Here is a 21,358-nt window from a genome sequence, read left to right as displayed (position 1 = left end):
TACTACCCTGCATGAATCTGCAGGTAGCTAACCAACTAGGTCCAATTATGCTAGCTAACATTAGGCTATACCTAGCAAAGCAAATGCCTCTGAGATATGAATATTATTACTACACAGATCATACACATAACGTTAGCTAGCTGACCTAACAACAGCAGTCAAACACCCAAGCTTACTGGCCAACGTTGGCTAGCTTGCTAGCTACTTCCAGACACAAATGAGAGAACAGCTCACTGACCATTTTACTCGCCAGCAGAGCTGGTTAGGCTGATTTTATATTATTCAGAGTGTTGGTGACTGCAACTGTGCTGCTGGCAACAATTTAATCATGCTTTTTTGCCAACGTTTAGTGACATCGTCCATATTCAACGGGTGTTGAGCATTTGTAAATTTGTCAGTTATTCTGATGCTAGCAACGACACATCCACATTTTAATTTGAAATTAAAATGACTTGTCTGACAAAATTAGAAACGTGTAATATTTGAAAATGTAGTTAACTAGACTATCTTACCCGTATACATGGCTGGACGCTTCTCCCTCTCTGTCATAGATGCCATGTTTGCCCTTAGTTTGAAGATGTAATCCAGAGACAGGTGTTTTCTCCATCTCCTTAGCTACCGTACTCTAATTCCACTGAAAAAACTCGGTCCTCCAGAAAGTGGAGAACAACAATTATGCAGTTCTACTACACCAGCTATTTCATAAACTGGGTTACGTGCAATGCCGTCGGGGGTACGCCAAATAAAAATGTGATCCARATTTAAAAATATAGAGATCTTTTTTTTCTTCTTCACATTTTCAAACAGTCCATTTATATTTTCCAACGGGGCTATACATTTGGCTGAGGTTTTTTTTTCACCTGAGTAGCCCGTTTCACTGCCAAAAATCAATTGAAACCATCTAGTGTTCAGCGAAATAACAGCACAATGTCAAATACAGGTAGCCTAGTCAAATAATTAACATCCAATCACATTAACTGTTACTCTCTCGCGGGAATTCCACTAACGGTCCGTATGGCTTGTTCTTTCTAACTGTGCCAACCATGGTGATGTTCCTCTTCAGGATCCAGGCTGTATCACATCCAGCCATGATTGGGAGTCCCATAGGGCGGCACACAATTGGCCCTGCGTCGTCCGGGTTTGGCCGGGGTAGGCCGTCATTGTAAATAAGAGTTTGTTCTTAACTGGCTTGCCTAGTTAAATAAAGGTTAAATATATTTTTTATTTTWAAAAAAATTCAGGAGCTGCTGGCTGAGTTTATAAGAGGTGAAGAAATTGTCACACGTGACATTGTGGCCCCCTTAGTCCATCTGTCACATCAAGCATGACCCGCATTCCCTGGTTCTTCTCCAGGCCTCCACTGGTCGGCTTCCCTGTGTAGACTTGCATCTTCCAAGCGTAGCTGGGTTGTGCGTCACAGACCACCCATATCTTGATGCCATACTTTGCTGGCTTCCTGGGCATATACTTTAGGAAAGGACAACCTTTTTACAAAAGAGATTACTATCAGTAATTAGTATCAGTGTCACAGAAAACAATTACATAAATCAATGATATTACAGAAATACATAATAAAATTAACAATGAAAATCACGTACATTACAGAATTGAAACTAAAAATGTACCTATGAATGGAATGTACCTCCACTGTTACTTCAGGCCCAGGGTTGTAGAAGACGCTCCACCCACTTCTCCCAGACCTCTCTTACGGCCGCCAGTTTGTCTCTCACACTTCTTGCAGGTCTTGACTCACGGCTATAAAATCGTAGCATTCTTGAGAAAGTTTGAAGTCTTTCAATGGCATCGTGGCACGAAAAATTGCCCTTCCACTCTCTACATCCCAGAGACTACATGTAGCCTCGACTCGGGACCTACAGTTGAAGTCGGAAGTTTACATACACCTTAGCCAAATACATTTAAACTCAGTTTTTCACAATTCCTGACATTTAATCCTGGTAAAAATTCCCTGTCTTAGGTCAGTTAGGATCACCACTTTATTTTAAGAATGTGAAACGTCAGAATAATAGTAGAGAGAAATATTTATTTCAGCTTTTCTTTCTTTCATCACATTCCCAGTGGGTCAGAAGGTTACATACACTCAATTAGTATTTGGTAGCATTGCCTATACATTGTTTAACTTGGATCAAACGTTTTGTGCAGCCTTCCACATGCTTCCCACAATAAGTTGGGTGAATTTGCCCCATTCCTCCTGACAGAGCTGGTGTAACTAAGTCAGTTTTGTAGGCCTCTTTGGCCTCCTTGCTCTTGTTCTGCCCACACATTTTCTATGGGATTGAGGTCAGGGCTTTGTGATGGCCACTCAAATACCTTGATACCTTGACTTTGTTGTCCTTAAGCCATTTTGTCACAACTTTGGAAGTATGCTTGGGGTCATTGTCCATTTGGAAGAACCATTTGCGACCAAGCTTTTACTTCCTGACTGATGTCTTGAGATGTTGCTTCAATATATCCACATAATTTTCCTTCCTCGTGGTGGCATCTATTTTGTGAAGTGCACAAGTCCCTCCTGCAGCAAAGCACCCCCACAACATGATGCTGCCACCCCCGCGCTTCACGGTCGGGATGGTGTTCTTCGGCTTGCAAGCCTCCCCCTTTATCCTCCAAACATAACAATGGTCATTATGGCCAAACAGTTCTATTTTTGATTAATCAGATCAGAGGACATTTCTCCAAAAAGTACGATCTTTGTTCCCAGTCTGGCTTTTTGATGGCGGTATTGGTGCAGTGGCTTCTTCCTTGCTGAGCGGCCTTTCAGGTTATGTCGATATAGGYCTCGTTTTACTGTGGCTATAAATACTTTTCTACCTGTTTCCTCCAGAATCTTCACAAGGTCCTTTGCTGTTGTTCTGGGATTGATTTGCACTTTTCACACCAAAGTACGTTCATCTCTAGGAGACAGAACGCGTCTCCTACCTAAGCGGTATGACAGCTGCGTGTTCCCATGGTGTTTATACTTGCGTACTATTGTTTGTACAGATTAACATTGTACCTTCAGGCATTTGGAAATTGCTCCCAAGGATGAACCAGACTTGTGGAAGTCTACAATATTTTTGGCTGATTTCTTTTGATTTTCCCATGATGTCAAGCAAAGAGGCACTGAGTTTGAAGGTAGGCCTTGAAATACATCCACAGATACACCTCCAATTGACAACATTTTTGTCAATTAGCCTATCAAAAGCTTCTAAAGCCATGACATCATTTTCTGGAATTTTCCAAGCTGTTTAAAGGCACAGTCAACTTAGTGTATGTAAACTTCTGACCTACTGGAATTGTGATATAGTGAATTATAAGTGAAATAATCTGCCTGTAAACAATTGTTGGAAAAATTACTTGTGTCATGCACAAAGTAGATCTCCTAAGCTACTTGCCAAAACTATAGTTTGTTAACAAGAAATTTGTGGAGTGGATGAAAAACGAGTTTTAATGACTGAAACCTAAGTGTATGTAAACTTCCGACTTCAACTATATACACACCCACTAAGATTAGCATCCCTATGTAGGCACGCAGGTCAATCTCATCCATTCTTTACCAGTTGTCTCCATATTTACGGAAACCCTCCAGATTTGTCATCTCCAGGATGATGGAGGTGGCTGGTGTGATGAACATGTAGAATGTTGAGGCGATGTCCTGGGKATGGGCAACTGACTGCTTGTCTTGTGGGCCCTGGGGTCATCCTTATGACATTTTGTGCTACCATCCTGCCCTTGTTGTCATATGGTGACAAGGACCATGTTATTTTTCTGTTCTTTGACAAAAATGTCTCTCTTTCAGCTTGGGGGATTTCTTCTTCATCTGAAGATGATGCATCATGCTCTGGGTTGTATTCTTCCCCATCCTCTTCTTCAGATACCTCCTCCTCTTCTAAATCATTGTTCTCTTTTTCCTTCTGGACATCTGAAAAAATCCGATCTACGACCTCATGGCTTCAGCAAAGAGAGAATTGGGGGGACTGTTATCTGCAGCACCTGTATAGCCTCTGACTGCATTCCCCATTAGTAAACAATGCTTTCAATATATATTTATTTTGTCTGAAATGTTGTTTATTTTGTCTGAAATGTTGTTTATTTTGTCTGTGATTTTGAATTATGTGTGGGGTCGTAGAGGGGAGATGCTGCACATGCACAATAACGTTTTAGTTTAGTCTAAATTCAATCAGTAGCACACATAATCTCAATCTCTCATTGTGTGTGTGTGTGTGTGTGTGTGTGTGTGTGTGTGTGTGTGTGTGTGTGTGTGTGTGTGTGTGTGTGTGTGTGTGTGTGTGTGTGTGTCTTTGTGTGTGGTCTTTGTTTGTGTCTTTGTTTGTGTCTTTGTGGTTTTTGACGTGTGTTAATTATTTTATTTCTGCCGGGTCTAAAATGACCCTAAGACAATCCTTATACCCTGCTGGTGTACAGCGTTCATTGAAATATGAACAAAGGTGATGTTTTACTTTTTCTAATGTTGTGGTCGCTCTAGGAAAAGTCATCAAATTTCAAGTAGGAAAAATATCATTTAGGGGGTTTTCTCTGCTGTTAAACATAGTGGCGGGTCATTTTTGACCCTTAAGACAACACAATCTTCAACTTCACATATACAAATGTTCAAAGGGCATATGTTTTGTGGAACTACCTATCGAACACTTAACCCACTTCACTTCTCTCTGAATTTGCCATTCAGTTTCAGTAGAAGCTGATTTTCTAAGTTAATTGAGTCTATCCTGGCTCGCTTTGCAGTGAAGTGTAGTCCAGCACAAATAAAAAGATGCCACCGGCGGCAGAAGCAGGCAGGCCTGTGTTGAGTTTGTGGGACAATTTCTTAAGTACGGAAACAAATGAAGTAAATCCATTTTGTCCGATGGACTAGCAAGATACCCATCCAGCTCCCCGTACCTTCTGACCGTTTGGTTGTCAGTGATGAGAAGAAATCCTCTTCATCAGATGAATGCTGCCTTAGATGCTCAGTCTCGTCCTGTGTGATTGTGTCAAGATGATTCTTCAGGTACGGCAAACCTGTACATTGGAAACAACACACCATTCCCATATTCAGTGTTTCAGCTAACTCTGTTGTATGTGGCTGACAACACAATCATAGTATTGGCATTGCAATAGCTCTAACACAGACTTCTACACGTGTTATTCTCAGATACTGATATTGGTTTGAGTTGTTCAAATACATTCATACCTAACAAATTCTCTAATGTGGAGGTTAGTCCATGTATGGCTGTAACCAAACATATTTATATGCAAAGGTTACTGTCCAGCACCTGTAATGCAACTTAAATAATGAAAAAAAGAAAAACATAACAAAAAACAATTAAAGAAAAGACCAAATGATATCATCCTATGGACAATGAGGTTAAAACCTTTTGCAGTAAAGAAATCATACCGGCTGTGATGACATCAGCTTTGTCAGTCCAAGACGTCTTGAACTTCGGCAGAAGGAATGCAGCAGCAATAAGCTGTGGCTCCTCCATCATTTCTCCAAAGCGCTTTTGGAGACCGTTCTGAATGGCTCTGTTAAGTAGTAGGCACATTTGGCAAGATGCTTCCAGCCTTTAAAGTTGTGTTTTTAGTAAGAAGATCACTGGCAGCAGCCACCCCATATGCATGTTGGTCTCAGACTGTAGAATGTTCAAAGCTGAGACCAAAGGCTTCCTCACTTTGCAGTACTCATTCAAGAAGGACATTTCTGCAGGGCTCAGCCTGAAAGATAAGGTCAGGTAAATGTAATACCTCTTAGAATTCTAACATTTCACGGACAATAAATATTACAGTAATAGGAAAACATTTTATTGATTCAAAGAATTGCTACTCACATTTTCACTTTTAATTCGTCATACACATTTCTTATGGCATCCTCCCCCTTCTCTTGTATGATACGTGTGATCCACAGCCAGGTAAGTTGAGTTCCAAAGTGTTTGATTTGGACAGATCAACTGCAGTTTGCACTCATTCTCTACAACTTCAGCAGCTAAGGTTGACCGCCCCGTTGTCCGCTAGCGGGACACCAGCCGACAACATCCGGTGAAATTGGAGGGCACGCAATTCAAATAAATAATTATAATATTAAACATTCATGAACATACAAGTATCTTATATCATTTAAAAGCTTAAATTATTGTTAATCTAACTGTGTTGTCAGATTTCCAATAGGCTTTACGGCGAAAGCATACCATGCGATTGTCTGAGGACGGCACCCCACATCAACATATTTTTCAACCAGCACGGGCTTCATAAAATCACAAATAGCGATTAAATGAATCACTTACTTTTGAAGATCTTCCTCTGTTTGCAATCCCAAGGGTCCCAGCTACAATTTGAATGGTCGTTTTGTTAGATAAAATCCTTCTTTATATCCCAAAAAGTATTTTTAGTTGACGCCATCGATATCAGTAATCCACTCGTTCAACATGCAGACAAAGGAGTCCAAAAAGCTACCYCTAAACTTTGTCCAAACAAGTAAAACAACTWTTCTGTTTAATCCCCAGGTACTCTAAAATGTAAATAAACTATAATATTTCATACAGAAAGTAGTATGTTCAATAGGAAAGGAAAATTAGTAAGCGCGCACCCTCTCCTTCGCGCCGAAAGATTGATATTGCTCCAGTGCTCTTCTCACCAAAACAAATTCTTGCTTGTTTTTCAAAAAACAAGACTTGAATAAAGACTGTTGACATCTTGTGGAAGCCATAGGATTTGCAATCTGGGAGACGAAATTACATGGAAACAATAGGTTTCCATTATAAGAGCCTGGGACCTACATTTTTTTATCATTTCCGGTTGATTTTCTTCAGATTTTTGCCTGCCATATCAATTCTGTTATAGTCTCAGACATTATCTTAACAGTTTTATAAACGTCAAAGTGTTTTCTACCCAATGCTACCAATTATATGCATATCCTGGCTTCTAGGCCTGAGTAACAGGCAGTTTACTTTGGGCACGTCAGTCAGGCAGAAATTCAGGAAAGTAGACCCTATCCCTAAGTTAATTTATATTAAAGATGACAAACTACAATATGCTCACCTCTGCAACCACAAACAAACGAACCAAGGAACTATCAAACACCTCTTCAACTTGCAAGCAAGCAAAGGTGTCTGAAATGATGGCAATGGGAGGAGCCAGGTGCGTCTCACAGGCCACCGTTGACAAGCTTGTCATTAATTTGATCTGCGAGGGCCATTCTCTGTGGTCGAACAACCAGCTTTTAATGAATGGATGTTTCCTCTGTGGACAAAATTATTGCATCAATCTGGGCAAAATGTATATAGCCTGACCAGTTAGGTTTTATACAAATTAACTTCAACCAMCACATAAAGTGCAATCTGTAAGTATTTGGGCAATGACAACATTTTTGTTTTGGCTCTGTAGTCCAGCACATTGGATTTAAAAAAATACAATGACAATGGGGTTAACGTGCAGCCTGTTAGCTATAAGAAGGTGTTTTTATTCATATCAAATGAACCATTTAGAAATTACAGCATGTTTTGAATAATGTCACTGTCCAAATCCATACGGATGTTGGGGAATATATCCTTTCTTTTCCCCAGTGATAAGAACTATAGTTTTACCAAACATGATTTTAGGCTATTATTCGAAACTCAGTGATCCAACCAGATATAGCTGGGTAATAAGCAAGCAAAAACAGATAATGAACATACCTAACAATCCCAGGTCTCAAAATTATTTATTTATTTTATCTTCACAAGTTCATTAATTTCACTTTTAGCTATCTCCAACAACATACATTATGGGGATGGCTAGCTACTAGCCACCATAATGTCAATGTGGTAGTAGCCCGCACTACAGTTTATAGTTCCTTCAGCTGTGTAAAGACATTGGTCAGGGTTAGCTTCTAACTAGCAACAGGATGTGCTAGCTAACGTTAGCATTATGCTACAGATTGAATGCAACTGGCTAGTAGCAACACTTTGTTAGCTACATTACATAGTCTACACAACAAACGCCATTGATGGTGATAAAATATATGTATAACTTTACTTTTCATACCATTACATGTTTCCTTATGTTTGACGCAGAGTTTTTGTAGGCAGCCACCTCCACCATCTTTAGTAAGTGGAGCTTACATTCCATCATTACACTGTCTCCTCTTCTCTGCTTGAAGCTGAAGTATTCTTTGAGATGCGGCCAGGGATTTCCTTCCTCATGGTCTTCAGAGGACCCGGCCACTGGCTCTGTCTCTGTGTGTGTCTGAGCAGGTTCAGGAGACAATAATCTCGTTAGGCTCGATTTATTTTTCATGTTGACTAGGAAACTTTTTTTTTCATGGCATGTAGCTACCTTTTTTTTTACTGTTAGAAAATCCTGCTACCGATCATCATTTGGTTTGCATACACAGATGTGATTGGGCCGTTTTGGCGCGGTGCGTGAAATTAAATTGTATTGGTCATGTTACTTGTCACTGACAAACAAGTGGACAGTTCTAGCTGCTACAAAAGGCGTAAACTTTATGTGCTTGCCATGTTGATGTGTATCCTTTTTCTAGATTGTACTCTGTAACAGATGGTTTTGAAAATGTACTTAAATCAGGCGGAAATTCAGGAAACTAGACCCTATCCCTAAGTTATTTAAGTACTTTACTTCATTCAAAATGTACTTAAGTAAAAGTACAGCCTTTGAAAAATACTCAAAAAAGTACAAGTACACAGAAAGGCTACTCAATTAGAGGAACGTGAGTTGTTGTAATTCGTTACTTCCTTCCTACTAAACTGCTACTGTGTATACTGCTTGAATGGTATACACAGTAGAAAAATCACACCCTCAGAGAGTAAGGGTCAGAGCCAGGGATCAGCCATTATTAACTGCGAACCTGGAGTAATTAGGGTTAAGTGCCTTGCTCAAGGGAACATCAACAGTTTTGTTATAGGCCTGACATATCAGATGTATGCTCTCTGTCTTCTTTACTAGTCAAAAATCATAAAATAATAATGGGGATCGTTTATATGAGGCAAACATAAACAGTGAATTTCTGGTTGGATCCACTGCAGAGAGAAGAAGTGGATCCAGGGTAATGTGCTGTTAAACAAAGCCCTCAACAGAAGGGGGCCTTCCTGCCCTGCGTCCAGGTGTCAAAGTCGATCTGCTTCGCTTCCACAGCACAGAAGCCATCTGAAAGCATCAGATCACAAAGCCAGCAGCATTGCTCTGCCTTCCGTCCTGCTTCACCGACGCAGCGCTGCATGCCATGGCATGGTGGAGTCCACATACACACGCACATGCACAAGTACAAACACATACGATGTTAAGATGAAACGGTCAGAGGTCACCAAGCGCAACATAGCTTCAGCGTGTAAATCAGCTAGGATCTACTTAATGTTAGATCCCTCACTTCCAAGGCAGTTAAAGTCAATGAACTAATCACTGATCATAATCTTGATGTGATTGGCCTGAATGAAACATGTGTTAAACATGTGTTAAACAAATTTGTGTTAAACATGTGTTTAACACAAATTTATTGTGTTAAATGAGGCCTTTCCTACTGGTTACACCAGCGACCATATCCCCTGCGCATCCTTCGAAGGCACAGGTCTTGCTAACATTTCCGATACCAAATTTCAATTTACAACCATTTTTGTTTTTGTCTATTGAGCTTCTTATCATGAAGCTTATCATGGAATCTATGCAGCCTACAAATCCAGGAGGCCTACAGGCATGTGCCGTATACAGCGTTTCTCACTAAGTTCCCTGAATTCCTATCGGATCTTGTAGTCATGGCAGAGAATATTCACATTTTTGGTGACTTTAATATTCACATGGAAAAGTCCACAGAACCACTCCAAAAGGCTTTCGGAGCCATCATCGACTCAGTGGGTTTTTTCTGACATGTCTCCGGACCTACTCACTGCCACAGTCATCCTCTGGACCTAGTTTTGTCCCGTGGAATAAATATTGTGGATCTCAATGTTTTTCCTCATAATCCTGGACTATCGGACCACCAGTTTATTACATTTGCAATCGCAACAAATAATCTGCTCAGACCCCAACCAAAGATCATCAAAGTCGTGCTATAAATTCTTGGGACAACGCAAAGATTCCTAGATGCCCTTCCAGACTCCCTCCACCTACCCAAGGACGTCAGAGTACAACAATCGGTTAACCACCTAACTGAGGAACTTAATTTAACCTTGCGTAACACTCTAGATGCAGTCGCACCCCTAAAAACAAAAAACATTTGTCATAAGAAACTAGCTCCCTGGTATATAGAAAATACCCAAGCCCTGAAGCAAGCTTCCAGAAAATTGGAACGGATATGGCGCTACACTAAACTGGAAGTCTTCCGATTAGCTTGGAAAGACAGTACCGTGTAGTATCAAATAGCCCTCACTGCTGCTCGTTCATCCTTTTTTTCTAACTTAACCCTCCTGTGTTCGTTTCATGTTTATTAATTCTGTGTTCCCAGTCCAAAATGACCGGCACATTATAGCTGATTATAAATCCATAATAATACATATGTTATCACCTAATGTTGTGTTAAATCTTTTTATCAACTTAAGTTCTTGTGAACATTACAAGTTTTGAACTTCGATTTGCTATTTATGGCCTGTAGGCCTCATTGACCTGAGCTCATACAACTCGTTTTTGAGTTTAAAAAAAGCATAATGTATGGATTATTTTTACTATAACAAATACTCAGATGAAAAATATTGTGCTATTTATCACAGACTACTTTGTGTCAAAGTTTAACAAGGACATTTGTTTCGAAACCATTTCACGTTTTTAAATAGTGGCAGGATTTTATGTGATCAACCCGGGATATGGCGTATCTCATTGGCGCTGGGTTCATCCTGATAACATTTTCAGCCGACAGCCGACCTCTCCTCTCAGGTGGGGATGAAGACCAGGACAAATTCCCATTCTTTGACCGGAATGTAACAACAACCTCAGCAGGGCCCTCTTCCTCATCACTGGATTGTTCCACATCGGTTGTCTCTTGGTCTGTGTTGTCTTCAACTTCTGACACTTCCTCCTCTAATACATCTTCACTGTCTGTTTCCTCTATCCTCCTCACCAGTGTCATGATCAAAGATATGATCAAGAGCCTCATATACAGTATATCGTTTGGTCATTGTGCTGCCACAGAATGAATTGTGAGCCAGGCCTCAAAAAAGCTTAATATACCAGAGCTGCGAGAAAAGTTCTATATATTATTGAAACAATGTTGCGATTGTTTGTGAGAATGCCAACAGGTGTGGTTCCCGTGGGGTGAAGATTCTATTGGGGAAAGGTTCATGTGGGGGTTGCCATGGAAGCCAAGAAGGGGAGTGAGGTGTGTGTGTGTGTGTGTGTGTGTGTGTGTGTGTGTGTGTGTGTGTGTGTGTGTGTGTGTGTGTGTGTGTGTGTGTGTGTGTGTGTGCTCAAACACATATGTATGTGGGGGTCTGGGAGAGGAAGTGTGTCCATCTGATGAATGGGCATGTGCTTGAACTCAATTTTATACACTAATTGTAGTCTCACCCATTTGTTTCTAATGACCGGTCATTTTTGACCGGGAATACCACAGGTGTACAAAAGTTAAATAAAACACTCAAAATGTATTTTGTGTGTTCAGACGCCCTGTGTGGACAAAGTCATGGAACCTTATGACAATCCGATTAAATTAGTAAATTTTTCAGAGAGAAAACCGGAACAATTCGACCAGAACACAGCAGGAGGGTTAATTGAGGAGAATAAGAACAATCCTAAATTTATTTTTGATACTGTCGCAAAGCTAACTAAATAGCAGCATTCCCCAAGAGAGGAAGGCTTTCACTTCAGCAGTGATAAATTCATGAACTTCTTTGAGGAAAAGATCATGATCATTACAAAGAAAATTACGGACTCCTCTTTAAATCTGCGTATTTCTCCAAAGCTCAGTTGTCCTGAGTCTTCACAACACTGCCAGGACCTAGAATCAAGAGAGACACTCACGTTTTTTAATACTATATCTCTTGACACATTGATGAAAATAGTCATGGCCTCTAAACCTTCAAGCTGCATACTGGACCCTATTCCAACTAAACTACTGAAAGACCTGCTTCCTGTGCTTGGCCCTCCTATGTTGACCATAATAAACGTCTCCCTATCCACCGGATGTGTACCAAACTCACTAAAAGTGGCAGTAATAAAGCCTCTCTTGAAACAGCCAAATCTTGACCCAGAAAATGCAAAAAACGATCAGCCTATATCAAATCTCCCATTCCTCTCAAAAAAATTGAAAAGCTGGCAGCAACTCACTGCCTTCCTGAAGACTAACAATGTATACGAAACGCTTCAGTCTGGTTTTAGACCCCATCATAGCACTGACACTGCACTTGTGAAGGTGGTAAATTACCTTTTAATGGCGTCAGACCAAGGCTCTGCATCTGTCCTCATGCTCCTAGACCTTAGTGCTGCTTTTGATACCATTGATCACCACATTCTTTTGGAGAGATTGGAAACCCAAATTGGTCTACACGGACAAGTTCTGGCCTGGTTTAGATCTTATCTGACCGGAAAAATATCAGTTTGTCTCTGTGGATGGTTTGTCCTCTGACAAATCAACTGTACATTTTGGTGTTCCTCAAGGTTCCGTTTTAGGACGTCTATTGTTTTCACTATATATTTTACCTCTTGCTGATGTCATTCGGAAACATAATGTTAACTTTCACTGCTATGCGGACAATACACAGCTGTACATTTCGATGAAACATGATGAAGCCCCAAAATTGCCCTCCCTGGAAGCCTGTGTTTCAGATATAAGGTAGTGGATGGCGGCAAATGTTTTAATTTTAAACTTGGACAAAACAGAGATGCTGGTTCTAGGTCCAAGAAACAAATAGATCTTCTGTTGGATCTGACAATTAATCTTGATGGTTGTACAGTCATCTCAAATAAAACTGTGAAGGACCTCGGTGTTACTCTGGACCCTGATCTCTCTTTTGACGAACATATCAAGACTGTTTCAAGGACAACTTTTTTCCATCTACGTCAGATTGCAAAAATCATAAACTTCCTGTCCAAAAATTATGCAGAAAAATGTATTCATGCTTTTGTCACTTTTAGATTAGACTACTGCAATGCTCTACTTTCGGGCTACCCGGATAAAGCACTAAATAAACTTTTGTTAGTGCTAAACACGGCTGCTAGATTCTTGACTAGAACCCAAAAAATTGATCATATTACTTCAGTGTTAGCCTCTTCCTGTTAAGGCAAGGGCTGATTTCAAGGATTTACTGCTAACCTAAAAAGAATTACATGGGCTTGCTCCTACCTATCTTTCCGATTTGGCCCTGCCGTACATACCTACATGTATGCTACGGTCACAAGACGCAGGCCTCCTTATTGTCCCTAGAATTTCTAAGCTTATAGCTGGAGGCAGGACTTTCTCCTATAGAACTCAATGTTTATGGAATAGTCTACCTATCCATGTGAGAGACGCAGACGGTCTCGCCCTTTAAGTCTTTATTGAAGACTCATCTCTTCAGTAGGTCCTATGATTGAGTGTAGTCTGGCCCAGGGATGTGAAGGTGAACGGAAAGGCACTGGAGCGACGACCCACCCTTGCCTGTCTCTGCCTGGCCAGTTCCCCTCTCTCCACTGGGATTCTCTGCCTCTAACCCTATTACGGGGGCTGAGTCACTGGCTTACTAGTGCTCTTCCATGCCGTCCCTAGGAGGGGTGTGTCACTTGAGTGGGTTGAGTCTCTGACATGATCTTCCTGTACGGGTTGGTGCCGCCTTCGGGTCCGTACCGTGGGGGAGATCTTTGTAGGCTATTCTCGGCTTTGTCTCAGGGTAGTAAGTTGGCAGTTGAAGATATGACTCTAGTGGTGTGCGGGCTGTGCTTTGGAAAAGTGGGTGTGGTTATATCCTGTCTGGTTGGCCCTGTCCGGGGGTATAGTCGGACGGGGCCACAGTGTCTCCTGACCCCTCCTGTCTCAGCCTCCAGTAATTATGCTGCAGTAGTTTATGTGTCGGGGGGCTAGGGTCAGTCTGTTATATCTGGAGTATCTCTCCTGTCTTATCCGGTGTCCTGTGTGAATTTAAGTATGCTCTCTCTAATTCTCTCCCTCTCGCTTTCTCTTCTCTCTGAGGACCTGAGCCCTAGGACCATGCCTCAGGACGACCTGGCCTGATGACTCCTTGCTGTCCCCAGTCCACCTGGTCGTGCTGCTGCTCCAGTTTCAACTGTTCTGCCTGCGGCTATGGAACCCTGACCTGTTAACCGGACGTGCTGGACCTGTTCACCTGGACCTACTGTTTTCAACTCTCTCTCTCTCTACCACACCTGCTGTCTCTAACTCTGAATGATCGGCTATGAAAAGCCAATTGACATTTACTCCTGAGGTGGTGACCTGTTGCACCCTTTACAACCACTGTGATAATTATTATTTGACCCTGCTGGTCATCTATGAACGTTTGAACATCTTGGCCATGTACTGTTATAATCTCCACCCGGCACAGCCAGAAGAGGACTGGCCACCCCTCAGAGCCTGGTTCCTCTCTAGGTTTCTTCCTAGGTTCCTGCCTTTCTAGGGAGTTTTTCCTAGCCACCGTGCTTCTACATCTGCATTGCTTGCTGTTTGGGGTTTTAGGCTGGTTTTCTGTACAGCACTTTGTGACTTTGGCTGATGTAAAAAGGGCTTTATAAATACATTTAATTGATTGATACAAGCAAAAAATATACACACACACACAATACCCATTACACAATACACAATGTACACAGCACATATACTCTTGAAGCACACACGAGTGCATGAACATAAGCTCACACATATAATTGGACACACACAATCACACAATTAAAGCTCAGGCTGTGTGCCATACGACTTAGGGCTGAATTCAGTCAAACCTACCATGGAAATGTTTCTGCCATGTCTTGCAGTATAAAATCACTGCTCTTCCACATGTACTCGGAAAACCATAAGCAGTGACGTGGAAACAAAATCAACAGTTTTTTTCTTCTTTTTACAGTAACGACAGATGTGCATTCTTATCCTCAGAGAACCTCAGCTTCATCCTCTGGCGTTACATTAGATGATAACTGTTTTAGGATTTTTCTGACAACAGGAAAAACATATATACTGTACACTGAAAAAAAATATAAACACAACATGTAAAGTGGTGGTCCCATGTTTCATGAGCTGAAATAAAAGATGTCAGAAATGTTCCACACGCACAAAAAGCTTATTTCTATCAAATTTGTTTCCATCGTTTTTAGTGAGCATTTCTCCTTTGCCAAGAGAATCCATCCACCTGACAGGTGTGGCATATCAAGAAGCTGATTAAACAGCATGATCATTACACAGATGCATCTTGTGCTGGGGACAATAAAAGGCCACTCTAAAATGTGCAGTTTTGTCACACAACACAATGCCACAGATGTCTAAAATTTGTAGGGAGCGTGCAATTGCCATGCTGACTGCAGGAATGTCCACCATAGCTGTTGCCAGAGAATCTTATGTTAATTTCTCTAACATAAACCGCCTCCAAAGTTGTTTTAGAGAATTTGGCAGTACGTCCAACCTGCCTCACAATCGAAGACCATGTGTAACCACGGCAGCCCGGGACCTCCAGATCCGACTTCTTCACCTGTGGGATTGTCTGAGACCAGCCACCCGGACAGCTTATGAAACTGAGGAGTATTTTTGTCTGTAATAAAGACCTTTTGTGGGGAAAAACTCATTCTAATTGGCTGGGCCTGGCTCCCAGTGGGTGGAGCTGGCTCCCAAGTGGGTTGGCCTATGCCCTCCCAGGCCCACCCATGGCTGCGCCCCTGCCCAGTCATGAAATCCATAGATTAAGGCCTAGTGAATTTATTTCAATTGACTGTTATATTTTGGTATATGAACTGTAGCTCAGTAAAATCATTTAAATTGTTGCATGTTGCGTTTTATATTTTTGTTCAGTATATTTATATGCTACAGCATAAATACTACTTTCAAATTCGATTGGATTGAGCCCTAAAACAGGTTTAGGGTCACTTTTGAATGTATCCTTCTTGTTGCACATAGCAATATGCACAGTACAATGCAAATAGGCTTAAAGTCATTTCCTCTACTGTATTTAACATCTATACCTTTAATGTGAGTTTTTTTCAGCAGTTTCTGTATTGTTGGCCCTACCTCATGATTTGATTATTTTAGCTTGCCTAATTATGTCCCCTTCAATCTGTGTTTGAAAATAAATTAATTACCAATTTACTGTTGCCAGAATGAACCCAACGGAATCCAAATGACATTATCTCTTTTCAGGGTTGTTGGGACCATCTGCATTCTAGCCCTGGTGTGGTTTCTGTTTCAGTAGCCAATCTTCCTTGTGTGACCATCCACTGGGTAAAAAGTGGTTGAATCAACGTTGTCTCCACATCATTTGAACCCCGTTGAATCAATGTGGAAAACTCATTTTCAAAAAGTCATCAAAAAGTAAGGACATTTCTTTTTTTTACCCAACTTTTTTTCTCGTGGAACAATACGTCTCTCCCCTATTTGACCTAGATATTTTATGTGTATGTCTTGATATGTAGGCTATGTGTGCCGTTTTTAAATGTACACTATGTAGTTCTGTCCTTGAGCTGTTCTTGCTTATTAATATTCTGTATTATGTCATGTTTATTGTTCTGTCTGGACCCCAGGAAGAGTAGCTGCTGCTTTCGCAAGAGCTAATGGGGATCCTAATAAAATACCAAATACCAATTCACGTTAGCTGACAACTCAACCAAATGTAAATCAAAACTAAATGTTGAACTGACATCTGTACCCAGTGGGCAGATAGAGACGTGACACTTACATATTTACAGCCAGTAACCTACATCATAGGTTTCAAAGAACAGATAAAGCAACACCTCACGGCACAACGCCTCTCCCCTATTTGACCTGGATAGTTTGTGTGTATGTATTCATATGTAGGCTACGTGTACCTTTAAAAAAAAGTTATGCCCTTGAGCTGTTTTTGTCTATTAATGTTCTGTATTATGTCATGTTTCATGTTGTGTGTGGACCCTAGGAAGAGTAGCTGCTGCTTTTGCAATATCTAATGGGGACCTTAATAAAATACCAAATACCACTTGAGTTCATGTTCTCGGAAGCAGGGTGGCAGGGTAGCCTAGTGGTTAGAGCGTTGGACTAGTAGCCGAAAGGTTGCAAGTTCAAATCCCCGAGCTGACAAGGTACAAATCTGTCGTTCTTCCCCTGAACAGGCAGTTAACCCACTGTTCCTAGGCTGTTTTTTTTGTTCTTAACTGACTTGCCTAGTTAAATAAATACAATTTAAAAAATGTTTTATGTTCTGAGCTACTGTAGCATGATGCTGCATTCCTTCTGCATGCCAAGTCCCAACGTCTTCTTCATGCTGCACCATCATACTACAATCTATCGCATTCTTCTCAATATAATGTCACACTCATTTGGCAAAATAAAGACTGCTTGCATAATACTGTACCACATGCCAGACCTGCATTCAAATAGTATCTGTTTTCTTTCAAATCCTTTGAGCGTTTGATTGTGCCTGGATAGGGGTTGAGTTTACCCTTTTGGGACTCTCTCATCTCATTAGTTCCATTACGCCAGAAAAGCTCAATCGCGCACAGTTAAAGTATTTGAAAGAAAATAATATTTTTACCTGGGTCTGCCACATAAATTACTCTGAAATCAAAAGAATAATCAATGATATTGTAGGCTTTCTCTTTTATTTCACAGGAGGTCGTTATCTTATATACAGAGGCATGTGTTTGCAAAGTACAAAAAATATTTAAACTGAAAGTACTAAAATGTATTTATAAATAATATTTACTGCAATGTGGGCTTTACTGAGGCACTGCATTGTGGTTGAGCAGTGAGAAATGTAAAGCCATTATCTACTGACTGCTGAGAAGATGCCTGTTGTAGGCTACTGCATTTATGACAGTTTATAAGAATGAAAAAAAAKAACATTTTCTGTTCATGTCTTGGATGTTTTTCTGATGAAGCAGCTCTTGTTATGATGAAAACAGTACATTTATGACAGAGATGTGCCGAGTTTACTTTTCACCATGATGTTTTTGTGTAAAAATGTTACCCCCCTTAACAAATAGGACCGCACCCGAGTTTTAAACATTTTCCCCAATGTTCCCGATACAAAGCATGCAATCAGAAATCTCTTTAGAAAATCCTCGTAGACACTGATAAATGGCAGTGTGATCCCAGTCACTCATCCATGGCATCTAATGGGGCAACGATGTGGGTAGAGATCCATTTAGAAACAGGACAGGGGTACTGTATATACCAGGCACACACTGGATCTATTGCTACAGAAAACAGCCCTTCAACACACCTGCAACCATAACATGAAAATATACAGTATATCATATTAAAGTTGAGCGGTGTCTTTTTATTCTATTCTAGTGGAATAGAAACTATATGTGCCGGTATCAGTCCTACAGTGGAGAGTAGTCTATGGGTAACCAAGAGAAGCTGAATGGTCTGTAGAGATCAAGCAACAACAAAAAATGCTGTACAAACTTTTACACTTTTGTCTGAAAAATAATTCACTTAAAAGTAGCAAATTACTGCTAAACACAGTTTCTGCAAAATACTGTAGAGAAATTATAGCTGTTACTTGTCTATACGATGCATTCAAAACATGCAAAACAAATACTCTAAATAATAAATAAATAGGACGATTATCCACCCGTCTAATAGTGAATAGGATCTCTGATGCTCATAAAATATGCAGCCATTTGGGCAGTTTAAGTCCTAAAGAAGTTATGGAGAAAAGAAACATCTGTCAATCTTAACCATGAGATGTAGGTTTGATTGTCACATACTGATCTTGGTTACTGAATTGCTTCTTAGCTTTGTGTAACTAAGACCAGATCGTTATGAATGAAAAATTAACTAATATGCAGGGACCCCGGGATATTTGTACATGTAAACGCAAGAGCAAAAATGCTAAAACAGTTCAAATACAGCGTTCTTTTAATGTGAAAAGTTATTACCTGCCCGTTTGTCTTGTTACAGTGTGGAAGTATTCCCTTTCATGGTAAGCGACTCCAATTCAAAAGAGGCCATGTTTTTTTTTCTTACTCTAAAAATATCAAAAATAGTCATAATTGTACTGCTATGAAAGACTGGCAACATCAACAAAGTTATACTTTACTACGAAAAATTGTATCCCTTTGTTTTTTCTCCCACATCTCACAGTTATAAAACTGTTGATCATAAGGAATCACACCAATAATAGTAAGACCTTTAATGAACTCATACGGTCAGGCATACTTTGTAAATACTGATAAACTGTATTTATTTTAGTCTAATAAATGATTATTACATCAGTGATATAATTGTTGTGACCCTGCAGAGGTTATTCATGCATATTACCTGTGAAGCAAACTTGACATGAGCAGGGTCAATGGTCATCTAGGATTTACACACGCCCCCTTTGTGTACTCCCACAAAGCATGTTCACCAAAAATAAAGAAATAATTAGCCTTTTCTCTATGAAAACCCCTAGCAGTTTCTCTGCACAACCACATGTACTAAACCAGGGTAATTTGAGCTATTTTACATTCGGTAAACAACAACAACAACAAAAAATGTAAAAGAGGAAAAAAAGCATTTCCTAGTCGCTGTTACAGAAATGTCTCGCGGTCTCTGTCGGGGGCAGGGCAATGTTCGCTTAGGTCACTGTTCCTGGACTGTTCGAGAATTAAAACTTGGAAAAGTTCGCTAGTCGCCCGTGTGACGCTGTCGTAAGACGGCGGAGAGGAGGTGGAGGACAGGGTCTCCATCAGCTCCATCTCAGGCCCCCCGTAGTTCTCCTTGATCATGGAGGCTATGAGGCCCTCTTTCTCCGGGGCGGTGACCCTCTTGTCCGTGGAGCTTTGCGTCAGATTGATCTGCATTGATCTGTACATGAAGGAGGCTTGCTTCATCTGCCTCCGCAACAGGTGCCGGCGGTAGCACCTCTGGATGACAGCGGCGGACATGTCCTCCTGTTTGCGCCTCAGTGTGGTGGTGATAGGCTCGTAGGAGATCTTGGATGGGTTGGCCATCATGAACTTCTCCTCCATTTGCTGCTTAAGAGCATCCATCTCGCCCGACTCGCCCAACACACGCTTGGTGAAGGCAAACAGAATGTCCAGGCAGTGGATCTTGTCTCCACTGACCATGGGCAGGTCCATGGAGATCAGCTTGATTTTGTTAGGCTTGCCAATGCGCAGTGGCTCCGACAGTGTGTCGGCAAAGTCTGACAGCTTGGCGTACTCGATGAACTGCGTGGCCTCTGGGTCGAATTTCTCCCACACCTCATAGAACATCTCGAAGTCGTCCTCACTCAGCGGCTCGGTGCTCTCCTCAGTGGCCACGCTGAAGTTCTCCAGGATGATGGCGATGTACATGTTGACCACGATGAGGAAGGAGATGATGATGTAGGTGACGAAGAAGGTGATGCCCACCGAGGGGTTGCCACAGTTGCCCCGGGCATTGGTGCCTGTGTGGACGAGGTTGGGGTTGCACTCTTCCGGAGAGTTGTTGAGGATTGGGCTGAGCAGGCCGTCCCAGCCCGCTGACGTGGTGATCTGGAACAGGCAGATCATACTGTTGCCGAACGTCTCGAAGTTGAACATGTCGTCGATGCCCGCCTGCTTCTTGACATAGGCAAAGTTGGCCATGCCAAAGATGGCATATATGAACATGACCAGAAAGAGCAGGAGGCCGATGTTGAACAGGGCGGGAAGGGACATCATTAAGGCAAAGAGTAAGGTCCTTATTCCTTTGGCTCCGCGGATGAGTCGAAGTACTCGTCCGATCCTGGCCAATCGAATGACTCGGAACAGTGTCGGCGACACAAAGTACTTCTCTATGATGTCAGCGAGAACGATACCTGGAAGATAGGGGGAAAAACATGAGATCTCTGTACTTCTAATTAGACCATCATTAACAGTAAGGCTAGCTCTTTCCCACACTACACACGCAATATCTTATGGAATTAGGTTGACTATTGGTAACCAGGAGTAAATTAGGCTGAAGGACAGAGTCTCCCTGCTATCATCATTAAGCTTCCTTCTCCTTCATGTCAATTCTAGCTTCCCCAAACCCATTCACCAATGAGCTCATGATAAAGGCTTCCACTATTACTGGGTCTGCCTGCCTTCAAATGACATTCAAGTTGCCTCCAATCCCTCTCACCTCCATGACCACTTTACCATCAGTCCCTGATTTGTGACCCTCCTCTCCCATGGACCAGGAAGGTCGCACCTGAGTTATTGATTGTGGAGTGGGGTTGGGAGTCACCCTTTGGAGCCATACGTTAAGCCCCCAGCCCCCCACCAACCACCAACCACAACCTGTGATGCAGCACTTCAATCATGCCCAAATCACCCCCGCTGACAACCCTGATTG

At 41.5% G+C, this 21,358-nt stretch overlaps 1 protein-coding gene across 1 annotated transcript in view; it reads right to left on the bottom strand.

Moving 5' to 3' along the window:
- Window positions 1-17,656: 17,656 nt before the first annotated feature.
- LOC112068568 (sodium channel protein type 3 subunit alpha-like) overlaps window positions 17,657-21,358 on the bottom strand; it is a 149,843-nt gene continuing 146,141 nt past the window's right edge. The window contains 1 exon segment of the mRNA XM_070438204.1: window positions 17,657-20,840. Coding sequence (XP_070294305.1) covers window positions 19,588-20,840 — 1,253 coding nt within the window. The 3' untranslated portion in view covers window positions 17,657-19,587.

Source organism: Salvelinus sp. IW2-2015, unplaced genomic scaffold (genome assembly GCF_002910315.2).
Source record: "Salvelinus sp. IW2-2015 unplaced genomic scaffold, ASM291031v2 Un_scaffold564, whole genome shotgun sequence".
Taxonomy (NCBI): domain Eukaryota; kingdom Metazoa; phylum Chordata; class Actinopteri; order Salmoniformes; family Salmonidae; genus Salvelinus; species Salvelinus sp. IW2-2015.
The sequence above is the reverse complement of the archived record's forward strand: the minus strand, read 5'-3'. Positions and strand labels throughout refer to the sequence as shown.